This window comes from Ornithorhynchus anatinus, chromosome 6 (assembly GCF_004115215.2).
Source record: "Ornithorhynchus anatinus isolate Pmale09 chromosome 6, mOrnAna1.pri.v4, whole genome shotgun sequence".
Lineage (NCBI taxonomy): Eukaryota > Metazoa > Chordata > Mammalia > Monotremata > Ornithorhynchidae > Ornithorhynchus > Ornithorhynchus anatinus.
In genome coordinates this window covers 28,341,561-28,353,705 of record NC_041733.1, presented here as the reverse complement: position 1 = coordinate 28,353,705, position 12,145 = coordinate 28,341,561, and the positions used below count along the sequence as shown (strand labels likewise).

At 38.7% G+C, this 12,145-nt stretch overlaps 1 protein-coding gene across 1 annotated transcript in view; it reads right to left on the bottom strand.

Moving 5' to 3' along the window:
• The window catches only part of IL1RAPL2 (interleukin 1 receptor accessory protein like 2), a 667,749-nt gene that overhangs the window by 23,809 nt on the left and 631,795 nt on the right, over positions 1–12,145 (bottom strand). The window contains exons 7-8 of the mRNA XM_029067875.2: positions 10,687–10,816; positions 2,805–2,950 (exon numbers count right to left, since the gene is read on the bottom strand). Coding sequence (XP_028923708.1) covers positions 2,805–2,950; positions 10,687–10,816 — 276 coding nt within the window. The remainder of the gene's footprint in view (positions 1–2,804; positions 2,951–10,686; positions 10,817–12,145) is intronic.

The following is a 12,145-nucleotide window of genomic DNA, read 5'->3' as shown; positions in this document are numbered from 1 at the left end:
GTCAGGGAATCTGTCTGCCAACTCTGTTATATTGCACTCTATCCAAGAGCTTAGTACAGTGCTTTGCACAAGGTAAACACTCAATAAATACAATTGATTGACTGACAGTCCCTTATTGACTGAAGAGAATGACTGAATGGATCAGACCATCTCTGCCTAGAAGGAGCTTGGCCTACACTTCTATGACTTTAATCTCTCTTACATCAGGTGTACATTCTTGACAGTAAGTGTTCATTTGATGCCACAAAACTTTCTTTTTGTTGCTCTAAGTGCTTATTTCCCTTTCTTTCCTTTATTTCCCTTTATTTCCCTAAGCATCGATTGATTTGTTTAAACTGCTCCTGACGAATATTTCCGGTTTGAAGACGCTCATTTTAAAATGAGTGTTTGTCTGTTTACAATAGCTCAAGACTGCTTTTTAAGTCACATAATGGGAATATTAAGCAATTTCCTTCTTATTTGCAGAGAGGAGCTGCTATGAGTTGGATGGAAGACTTCAGAAGTCCAAGCAATTTGAAATTCTAAGTTGGAGACTACTTTTTTAGCAGCACATAATCAAAAACCTTTGTGTAAAACAATTCTAGAGCATTTTGGTCCACTTAACACATTTTAATAACTGTTTTTAAAAACATGTCATCTGCAGATGATGTTTTAAGTTGGGAGCTGAAGATCAAAGCCCCAAACACAACAAATAATTGCCTCCATTCTCTAGAAAGGGCACCGTCTGGCAAGAGGAAGGAGAAGAGACTTTCGATGAAGCCTAAGTACCCCTGACAGCCTGCCCACCTGAACAGTATGCGATAGCTCAGAAATCCTGGAGCTGTTTCAATCTGGTGGCCCTCCTGGGATGACCTCGACCTAGAAAGGTCAACTTCTTTTTTCACATCCAAGGTTCATCCCAAACACTATTTATTAATTTCCTATTCTCATATGTTAGGGCCATAAAAGAGCAACATGGCCTAATTGGAGAGACCACTAGCCTTGGAGTCAGAGTACCTAGGTTCCAATCCTGGATCCATCACGTACCTGCTCTGTGACCTTAGACAAGTCACTTAACTTCTCTGTACCTCAGTTACCACATCTGTAAAAGGGGGATTGAGACTGTCAGGCCCATGTGGGTCAGGGACTTGTTTCCACCCCAGCACTTGGTATAGTGCCTGGCACAAAGTAAATGCTTAACAAATACCACTAAAAAAAAAATCAGACCGATGGCCTTAACTAAGATGGTCACTGCCTATGACAAAAGCAACAAAAACAACGCTTCCCCACTGGAACTTTGGGACTGCAAAACCTTCACAGACTTAATGAAGGCACAGGCTTGTTGGCTTTTATGAGAAAATTGTAGGCATGTGGGTAGGCACTGAGAGTCCCAATATTCCTAGAAAAATGAGGACGAGTCAAATAATAACATGAATCTTTTCCTTTTCACCGAACACATTCATGCCAATTTCTGGAAAATTCTAATTACTCCTTCCCTGTAGGGACTTTAAGCCAGATTATTTATCTCCCAGGAAACCAGATGGCAACCCTGAAATGCCTGCATAGGGATATGGAGAAAGAGTAGGCTTTCAATTGGCTAAAATCTTTCCACAGTTGTGGGGAGCTTAAAACCCAACACTACTTTATTCGCTTTTACATACCTATATCAAATTGTTCCCCGACTACCATAGCTTCCCTGTCGACTCAACACCCAGGTAGTCACCTTCATCACCCCCACTAGGTAGGACGGTAAAACGAGCCTCCTCAGAACATGAAAACATTTAGAGTTGCTCAGTTCATTCATTAATTCAATCATATTTATTGAGTGCTTACTGCATGCAGAGCACTCTACTAAGCACTTGGAAAGTACAATTCAGCAACAAATAGAGACACTCCCTACCCAACAACGGGCTCAAAATCTAGAAGGGATGACCTGGGGATCTTGATGAACTGGGGAGAGACTGCACCATTCTCTTCTCTTCTCTTCCAGAAGATTTTAATCATCTCTAGATCTTTTGTCCTAACCAAATAATACTAGATTGTCAACGTGTAAACTCAATCTGGATCCAGAAAGCTACAAAAGCTTTTTTTTTTTTTTTACAAAAAAACAAACTGGAAATATAGGTGGTGTCTCTTTAACAAAGAAACTATCAGGTGTGCATGAACAATTAGTTGCTTCTTACTTAGTCTTCTAGGCTAACAGAACTCTTAATCAGGATTAATGGCCATGATAGAATAGTTGGGAAACTATGAGATTGCTGTTCTTTTGGCAGCTTTGATGCCCTTGATCTTTATTTAGCATTTCTTTTGTTTTCCCATTATATACTATTGTTCCAACATCTGGATAGTGATCTCCTTGATGTCAAATTATTTACAAATATGCAAACATGTTGAAATTATCTCATGGCAATAAATGGAATACTGTTTATGGGCTTTGTGCTAAAATTTGTATGACTGCAAAATAATGCTATTCCAGCAAATAAAACAGCATTTTCCTTCTATTATGATAATGAAGTTACAGGCATTTCATTATCCTCCTAAAAATGAAAGATATAGGAATGAATATACTAGATGCCAATATATCTAAAAACTTTGAATGACCTTTCATTGTAGTGGTACATTTACACTTAGGGATTTTAACACGATATTATTACATTTATATATTCTCTCCCTTGTGATAAAGCACATTACTATCACTTAACACTAATATTCGTGCAGGGAATAGTTGGCACATCTTTAAAAAGAGTACTCCATGTAGCTGTAAAATTAAGCCATCATTTAGTTCTATTTTATCTATGAAAGTTACCCAGAATCCAAATGAATACCTTTTTTGCGCAGTAGAACACTAGCGTGTTTACGACCATTTCGGTTTTCCACATGGCATGTATAATTAGCCAAATCTGCCTCCTGAACGGCATCAAAAGTTAACGTTAATTCCACTTCTTTTTCTCCAAGGTGCTCTTTGAGAAGTCTAAAATGAAAAATACATTTTCTTGTGAACTGATGCAATTAGATGAGAGACTATAAAAGTGGTGACATCCACAAGGACCAAGAATACCCTTTATGACAGTGGACTGATGCTTTTATGGAAAAGAAACTATAAGAGGCTCTTGAATTGGAGACCCATGGAAGCGGATGGGAGGAATTTATGCAGTAACAATGAAAAGTTCTGGTTCAAGCTCAATAATCAGAAATACAAACTGGTACCTCTTGCAAGGAACATGAGGGAAACAGCAATCATGACATTTTTGACATAGCTTGGCTCTTTTTGTAATTTAGGAACTGTGAGGAACTGAAACAAAATACTTGCAGAGAAATTGTCTCTCTGAAATCTGCAAATAATCTGGGATGATCATATGCTTTTGAAATACAAAATGAAGCTAATCTTAAAATAAAGCTGTTTTACTAAGAGATGCACACAGGAGCTAGAATCCTTATTCTTGCTTTAAAGATTCAGAAAGAGACAACGAAAGATCAATTATTTTGCTAAGAGTGACTAGTATGATTTTAGCCAGAAATAGAATTGTAAACATTTACAGTCTTAGTTCCCCTACATGTACTTCTTCCTTTCCTCATTCTTAACCATCATCATCATATTTATCATAAGTGCGCCATCTTCACCCTCTTCTTCTTCTTCTTAATTCTCACCGTCAACAAAGTATTGATTTCATGTCCATCCACATTCCACCTGGGATGCTGTGCTGGGTGCTAAGAGACTTATTCTTCTCAAATCAAGCAGTGGAAAGTTGGCCCTTCCTCTTTGGGATTCTCTTCCCTCATCAAAAAAGCAATTTCAGAGTAGCTCTCTGGGGGCTGCAGGCAAAATGTGAACTGCGAATTTGAAAAATTAGACTTGATACATCTGTTAATATGGATGATGAATGCTACTAATCAGCTATCTTATGTCTAGTGGTAACTTGCTTCTCTAGGGCCAAACAACGCTGTGATATTTCCTTCTATAAATCACTCTACAGGGAAGTCATAAAACTGCTTACAAAGAGGTATCTTCCCTATCACATCAAGCACTTGAAAAGTTATCAAGTTTCTCATCCCAAGATTTATTGTTTGAAGCAAGACTTTCATGATAATTAACTAGGCAGCTAAAAATAAATGCTCCTAAATGAACTTGTTATATTTAAAATTATTATACAGTAATTACCAATTAGAAAAATGACTGGCAAAAGGACCTAATGTTAATAAAATGAATCCTCTATGAATTAATGCTATTAATTCCCCACAACTCGTCATAGCTTAAAGCAGTAAAATCTACTGGTAACTAATGAAATGAAAAAAAAAGTTGTGAGTCATGTTTTTCCCAAAAGTTTTTCAAATGTATCCCAAATAAAATCTATTCTTCTTCTGCTTAGATTTCCAGAAGGGGAAGTTGTGATCCCTGGAATTTGCACCATAAACTTCCTGCCTCATTACTCTCCCAAGTGCTTAGTGTAGTGCTTTGCACATAGTAAGCATTCAATAAATATGACTGAATGATTGAATGATGGTCAAGCTTGCAAGGGACTAAAGCAAGTGTCTGTTTGGAAATACCTTTTAAATAGATCTCAATGACATACATGTTTTGATTCAATTTCAATTCAATGAATGGAACATTTTTAGTTGCAGTTTATACAGAGCAGCTGAATTTCATATGAATGAACCTGAAGAGACAGGTGTGTTTTTTTCTTTGTGTTTTTTTTCTTTTTCCTGAATACCTTTAATTGGCCCAGGAGTACTATTGTGTGACAGCTGGTAACTATGCAAAGTCCTTTTTACTCTGCTTCCACTCATTCATGGCTGTATCTTCACAAGGCTCTAGGGACAACTTGGAGCTAGACACCTACGGAGTGTCATGGTAGTAAGGAGGGCAGGAAGGGGCAGGGCAGGGGCCTGGGAATCCAAAATTTACTGATTAATCAGGAAATAGTACTGACACCAGACTTATAGGACAGCTTTGACTGACAGCCTAATGCTAATTATGATTTTACAAATTTCTACTCCCCACCCTGCAGATTCAGATTGAAATTGCATATTTCCATGACAAAAATTCCTGTGTGAAATCTGAATACAATTCGAATTAATGCTGTCTTTGACAAATAATACATTTTTCCATGCATCTTCTACTCTATAAGAATTAACTATATATTTCCAATTTCTGAAACTTACAATTTTTGTTTGGCAGATAATTTCTGGGGAAGATTAAACCTGCTTTTATTAATAATATGCCCCTTTTTGCTGTGGCATCTGATTTAGTCTAGAGAGTAGAGGGAGGGAAGGAAACAGAGACAAGAGGAGGTAATGGTTAAAAAAACACAGATTGAATTAAACTTTTTCCTTTTCACAGCTTTTCATAAACCTAATGAGAATGACATGATTTGCATTTTAAAATCCTTTTGGGGAAAATACAAAGATGAACGGAACCTATTTTTCAGGTCAGGGATTATAAAGGGATTTTGCAAACTGCTTTATGGCTTTGCCTGAGGAAGAAAACATTAGCTATCGATAGAGTGATTTGTAAAGTGAGATTTATAATCGAAAATTACTCTCTGCTATAGCAAAGCAATTGTATTGAAATTCATGTGGTCTCCTTTGACAATCAGATGCAATTCACAACCCCTCAGGCAGACTTAAAGACTATTATTTCTCGTTTAATAGGACTGGTTCAATTTCTATGACATTTTTATTAGCACCGTGGAACACACACCTCACTCCTGAGCTCTCACTCTTTAAAAGTTCTTCAGTTTCTGGTGTGATTAATTAAAAGGAAGTAAAGGAGTGGACCCACAATATCCCTCCTACAGGGCTCAGTCCTATGCAGACAAATATCTTTGATAAGTTCCCTTGCAAACTGTTCTTATTAAGCTGTGGGAAATTTAGGGAAAATGCCACAGGAGGAACATCCTCTCCTCCAAATAACTGCTTGACTCCCCTGAATAGATATAATAGAGTCAGAGCCAGTTTTCTGATGAAATGACTCTTAAATTACAGTTAAATAATTCTCAAATTTTCACAATTGTACCTTAAAACAAATGCCTTCATAGATACAAAAATTTCCATTGCATTGCTTAGAATTACATCTACACAAGTCAATTAGTGGGTTAAAGATAGTTATGATAGTTATGAAGGGAGCGTGGCTCAGTGGAAAGAGCACGGGCTTGGGAGTCAGAGGTCATAAGTTCGATTCCTGGCTCTGCCACTTGTCAGCTGTGTGACTTTGGGCAAGTCACTTCACTTCTCTGTGCCTCAGTTCCCTCCTCTGTAAAATGGGGATTAAGACTATGAGCCTCACGTGGGGCAACCTGATGACCCTTATCTCCCCCAGCGCTTAGAACAGTGGTCTGCACATAGTAAGCGCTTAAAAAATACCAACATTAAGTTTGGAGTTAACATTTTCTTTTTTCCAAGATTTCATTCAACAGTCACTTATTTTCAACCAGCAGACCTAGAGACACTGGAGATCATGACAGGCACTGCCTGAAAGGATAACAAAGAATAAAACCATGACAAGAGAAAGTGAGCACTCTAGATTAATTGCAGAGCCAAATGAACAGCAGCTAAATCCAGATGATTTGAGAATGCTTCTGAAGCCTCATTCAAACTGACATGGTGGTCTACTACTGGAAAGCTAATTCCTGTGCTGGTCTTCTCTAAGAGGTTGAGTATTGAATGATACTATCTAATCTAGTTCAGTCTGAATATCTGAGATTGTCCTCTAGTCAGATTTTCTTCAAAGCTTTCTATTTTTATGAGGTAGTGCGGAGAGATAAGAGGCTGCAACACCTGCTCTGAGTATAAAGCTGCTGCTGAGTGAATCAGAGCCTTGAAATATAGCATGGCAGTGGGAGGGTGATCGCAACACAGAATTGGCTGCCAGAAACTCTTAGGTTTAGCTCCAACTCTCAAGCCTTGGGCAAGGAACTGAAATTTCATATAATGCCAACTGGTTCGGCAATTTTATTTTCTCTCTAGTCCTAAATATAATGGGGTTAAGTACTCCATTTGCCCCGAGTAGCCATATGCGTTCCAAAAATATTCAAATAAGTTTTAAACTAGGCAAAGTACCTCCAAGAGAGAAATCAACTCCAGCAAAGGACTCCACGTTGGAGAATGCGTGAGAGAGAGGATTTCTCAGAAAAATCAATACATTCTGTTCACCTGATTCAAATTTATCCAACAACATAATTCTGTGAGAATGTGCAGGTTATTAAAGTACACGCTTTTTCATCAGAGTTTTCAGTGAGAATAGCCAGATCACTTTTATTTATTAAATTCTGCAAGATGCCCCCATAGTGACTAAGCTAATCCTTGTAAATAAATTTGGAAATATTCAATTGTAGATTTACTTTGATGCTCTCTTTCATCAGTCGACTGATAACATTTAATGATCCTCTACTCAATCAATCAATGATAATTACTGAGCATTTACTGTTGGTGCAGAACACTATACTAAGCAACTGGGAGAGTTCTATGCAATACTGTTAGTAGGCCCAAACCCTGCCCTGAAGAAGTTTACAATCTAGGAGAGTGCAATAGAATTGGAATACACATGATCCCTGCTTTTGAGGAGCTTAAAATCTAGAGGGGGAGACAAACATTTAAATACATTAATAAAAGAGTATGTGAGATATGTATTTAAGTACTAGGGGAGCTGTCAGTGCTCAATAATAATAATAATAATGTTGGTATTTGTTAAGCACTTACTTTGTGCCGAGCACTGTTCTTAGCACTGGGGTAGATACAAGGTAATCAGGTTGTCCCACTTGAGACTCACAGTCTTAATGCCCATTTTACAGATGAGGTAACTGAGGCACCAAGAAGTGAAGTGACTTACCCAAGGTCACAGAGTAGACATGTGGCAGAGCTGGGATTAGAACCCATGACCTTCTGACTCCCACTCAGAAGGTCAGCTGGTGCTCTATCCACTAAGCCACGCTTGTTCAGCATGCAACGGCTGAAGTAGCAGTTGGGGAATGTAAATTTATATAAATTGGGTGATTTGCAATCAGTCAGGGAAGGCCTCCTGGAGGAGATGTGATTTCAGAAGGGTATGAAGATGAGGAGAGCCATAAAATGTTGGATAGGAACAGAACGCAGTTCCAGGCAATGGGAAAGGTGTGAGCAAGAGGTTGGCAGCAGGAGAGATGTCAATGAAGCATAATGAGTAGTTTAGTTTGAGAGGAATGAAGTGTGATATCCCACTCCGTAACAATGGGAGTCCCTCAAGGCTCAGCTCTGGGTCCCCTTTTATTCTCCAGCTATACCCACTCCTCTGGAGAACCCTTCCCTCACTTGGCTTCCACTACTTTCTCCATGTGGACTGATTCCCAAATCTATATCTTCAGCCCTGACCTCTCTCCTCTGCAGTTTCACATTTCCTCCTGCCTTCAAGACATCTCTCCTTGGATGTCCCACTGACACCTCAAACTTCACATAATCGCAGCAGACCACCTCATCTTCCTCCCAACTTTCCCATCACTGTTGACAACGCCACCATCCGCCCTGTTCACAAGTCTGCATTATTCTTGATTCATTTTTCTTTTTCAACCTGCATTTTCAGTTTTTCACCAAATTCAGCAATTTCAACTTTCATATCTACAGAATCGCCCCTTCTCCATCCACAGTGCCACCTCGCTGGTCAAAGCATTTGTTACATTCAACCTGGACACTTCATCAGCATTCTTGCTTATCCCCCTGACTCCTGCCTCTTCCCTGTTCAGTCCCAGCTTCATTTTTTGCCTGGATCATTTTTCTAAAAGAAAATGTTCAGTGCAAGTCTCTCCTCTCCTCAAAAATCTCGCATGGTTGTCCATTTATTTCTGCATCAAGCAGAAACTCCTCACCATCAGCTTTAAAGCACTCAATCAGTTCTCTCCTTCCTCTAGTAACCTAACAAATGGCATCAACAGGTCTGAAGTGCTTTTAGTTTGCGGTTGGCTCAAACAGTACCAGAGAGAATATACCCAAATTGAGATGAAGAATACAGGGAAAAAATACAGTGGGACATTGATGAGGGAATTAGATTTGGTATTGAGAAAACGTTCAACTATTAAGACGCACACTTAGTAAACCAAATTAAAGAATTTTAATTGAAAGATAAAAAAATAGCAAAACGAGCAAAGTGTGCCTAATTAGATGATAGTCTATCCTTTCCTAGCTCCTAAGGTGTTAGAGAGAGAAACTTGGATTGAGAGTAGAAAAAGCTAAAAGGTGGAAAATAAAAAATATGCAAAATAACTTTCAAAGTGCTATCAAGTTATAGGGAAAACTATGAGATTGATTGATAGCCACAAAGGAGAAAATGAGTTCTAAAGGAAGCTAGGTTAAATCTGAAAAGATGCTCCAAACGTTAGAGTTGGTGAACCTGGTACATAGTAAGCACTTAACAAACACCATAATTATTGTTATTATTTATTTAAAAAATTGTTTTTCTTGGAAAAGAGAAGCAGCATGGCCTAGATGAAAGAGCATGAGCCTGGGAGTCAGAGGAACTGGGTTCTAAATCCCGCCCTGCCATTTGTCTGCTGTGTGACCATGGGCAAGTCACCTAACTTCTCTGTGCCTCAATTATCTCATCTATAAAATGGATTGTGTCCAACCTATCTTGTTTTTACCCCAGTGCTTAGTACATGCCTGGCACATAGTAAGTGCTTAATGACATTAAAAAAAGTAATTTCTATGCTTTACAGAAAAATCAATGGCTCATCCAAAAGTCTGTGTTGGAGAAGACATTATGTTTCAAGGAAGTTTGAATCAGCTTAAGCCCTTTGGATCTATTAAATTTAAGATTACAAGTCAATCAGGTGCAAAGGCACTTTTCTTGGAAAGTAGTTATTGCCAGCTAAGTAGCACTTACATCTCTTTTACCCTACTTATAAATGGGAAAACTAAGAGGCTATATTTTAACATTGGCAAAAGTAATGGTTAACACAAGGTTGGTCATGATTCCAGAAAAGAGACTTTTAATGAGAAACTTTCTTTCTAGAGCATGGAAAAATAACAACAATAATGAACATAATAAATTCTGCAATTTAAGTGTTAACTATACATCAAACACTGTTCTAAATGCTGGGGAAGATACAAATTAATCAAGTTGAGCACAGTCCCTGTCCCACCCAGGGCTCACAATCTTAGTTGAAGGGAGCACAGGTAATGAATCCCCGTTTTACAGTTGAGGCAGAGAGAAGTTACGGGACTTGCTAAAGGTCACGCACCAGACAGTTGTCAGATCTGGGATTAAAACGAGGTCTTCTGACTCCCAGGCCCATGCTCTTTCTACTAGGCACACTACTTCTAATAGCATGGCTGAGTAGAAAAACCACTATCCTATTTAGAAGAAGAGGTAAAAGAAACCATCTGCTCTGTTCAGATATATTTCAGAGGAACAGCAATAGAGAAAACAATGAAAAATTTCCCAAAGGAGCCACAAGAGTCAACTGTTATTTAGGCTTAGGGCTAAGGCAAACCACTGTCACCGTGTCCACAAACCTATCGGGTGCAGCTGAAGGAAGCTAGGCACATCCTCAGTCACGGGGCCTGTAGAGTTTAGTCATTACTCTGGAACAAGCCTCACCCACACCACATTCATCAATCACTTTTCAAGGAAGAAAGTCATTTTCAGTTCAAATGAAAATTCTGGGAGGAACCTCTTACAAGGCACTCTGTTTCCTTAATTGCTGAGCTAGCACAGAAAATAAAGAGATTGGGATCCAGTACCTTATTTCACCTTCTCTAATGTGACCTTCCAGTTCTTCAATAAACTTCTCCCCTTTCATCCAGTAGATCATAGGGCCTGATTCTCCACTAAACCCAAAGAATGCTTTGCAGGGAATATTCAGCGGTTTGCCTGAGAATGAGACAGAAAGAGCAGGAAAGAAAAAGTGATTATGGTTACCATACAGAGATGGGAAAATGGCATTGAAACCAAATGCAAAACTCTGAGGTGACCCATTTTTCAACTGTCCTGAAAAGACATTATCACATTAGAAAAAAGCAATTCTTCATCCTCTAAATGGTAACTAAAGCTTCTGGAAAATTAGGCATAATTCAAACTATTAACCAAAGCATGAAGTAGAAGACAGTTACCTGATTCTTAATGCTTCAATTTTACCACCTCTTTCCAATAAATAATGTAAAAGAATACTTTAGAATGAATCTTCACCTAGAAATGAATTATTTCCTTGCATTTCACCTGAACAAAACTGTATGATTCTTGGTTAGTGAATAAAGGCCACTGCCTAGCTGGTAACTCTCAAACATCATGGGAAATTAGAACCAAGAAGATTATATAATAATAATAATAATAGTAATGATAGTATTTGTTAAGCGCTTACTATGTGCCAAACACTGTTCTAAGCGCTGGGGCAGATACAAGGTAATCAGGTTATCCCATGCAGGGCTCACAGTCTTAATACTCATTTTACAGATGAGGGAACTGAGGCACAGAGAAGTTAAGTGACTTGTCCAAAGTCACACAGCTGACAAGTGGCAGAGCCAGGATTAGAACCCATGACCTCAGACTCCCAAGACCGGGTTCTTTCTGCTAAGCCACACTGCTTCTATATCATCTCTGGGGTGAGTTGGGGAAATCCTATTCATTCAGTAATTAGGGTAATATTCAATGAGGAAAAAGCCGTACAAAAAAGACCACATTTGTATGATTGGGAGAAAACCTCTTCCATTTATGTGAGGTGTAGAATCCATGTTATGCTTTTTTGATTTAAGGGAGCTGTGAAACATAGCTCCAAGCTCACCCAGCTATCTTCCTTCCTACCCCTCCGTCCAGAATCAATGGTAATCACTGACTGCTTACTATGTGCAGAGCACTGTATTAAGTGCTTGGGAAAGTACAATACAATAAAGTTGGTAAACACAATCTCTGCCCATCAGAAGCTTATAGTTTAGTGGGAACTGCTACAGGTGCAGCATTTGGCATTTGGAGAAGGAATGCCAGCAAGGTCAGCATTGGAATCCCAAGTTTTTACAAAGGCTATTTGCTGAGTCAAATGGTATTCCCAACATTATTTCCCCAAGACGGGGCTTGGAAGAGCTCATTAAGGGATGTGTCCCAAACCCCTGCCTCTGTTTCAGCCTTAGCTTTTTCATCTATAAAATACAAACATCTTTCTCCACCTTCAGTTCTTTTCAGCCCATAATATTATGAACATTGCAATGT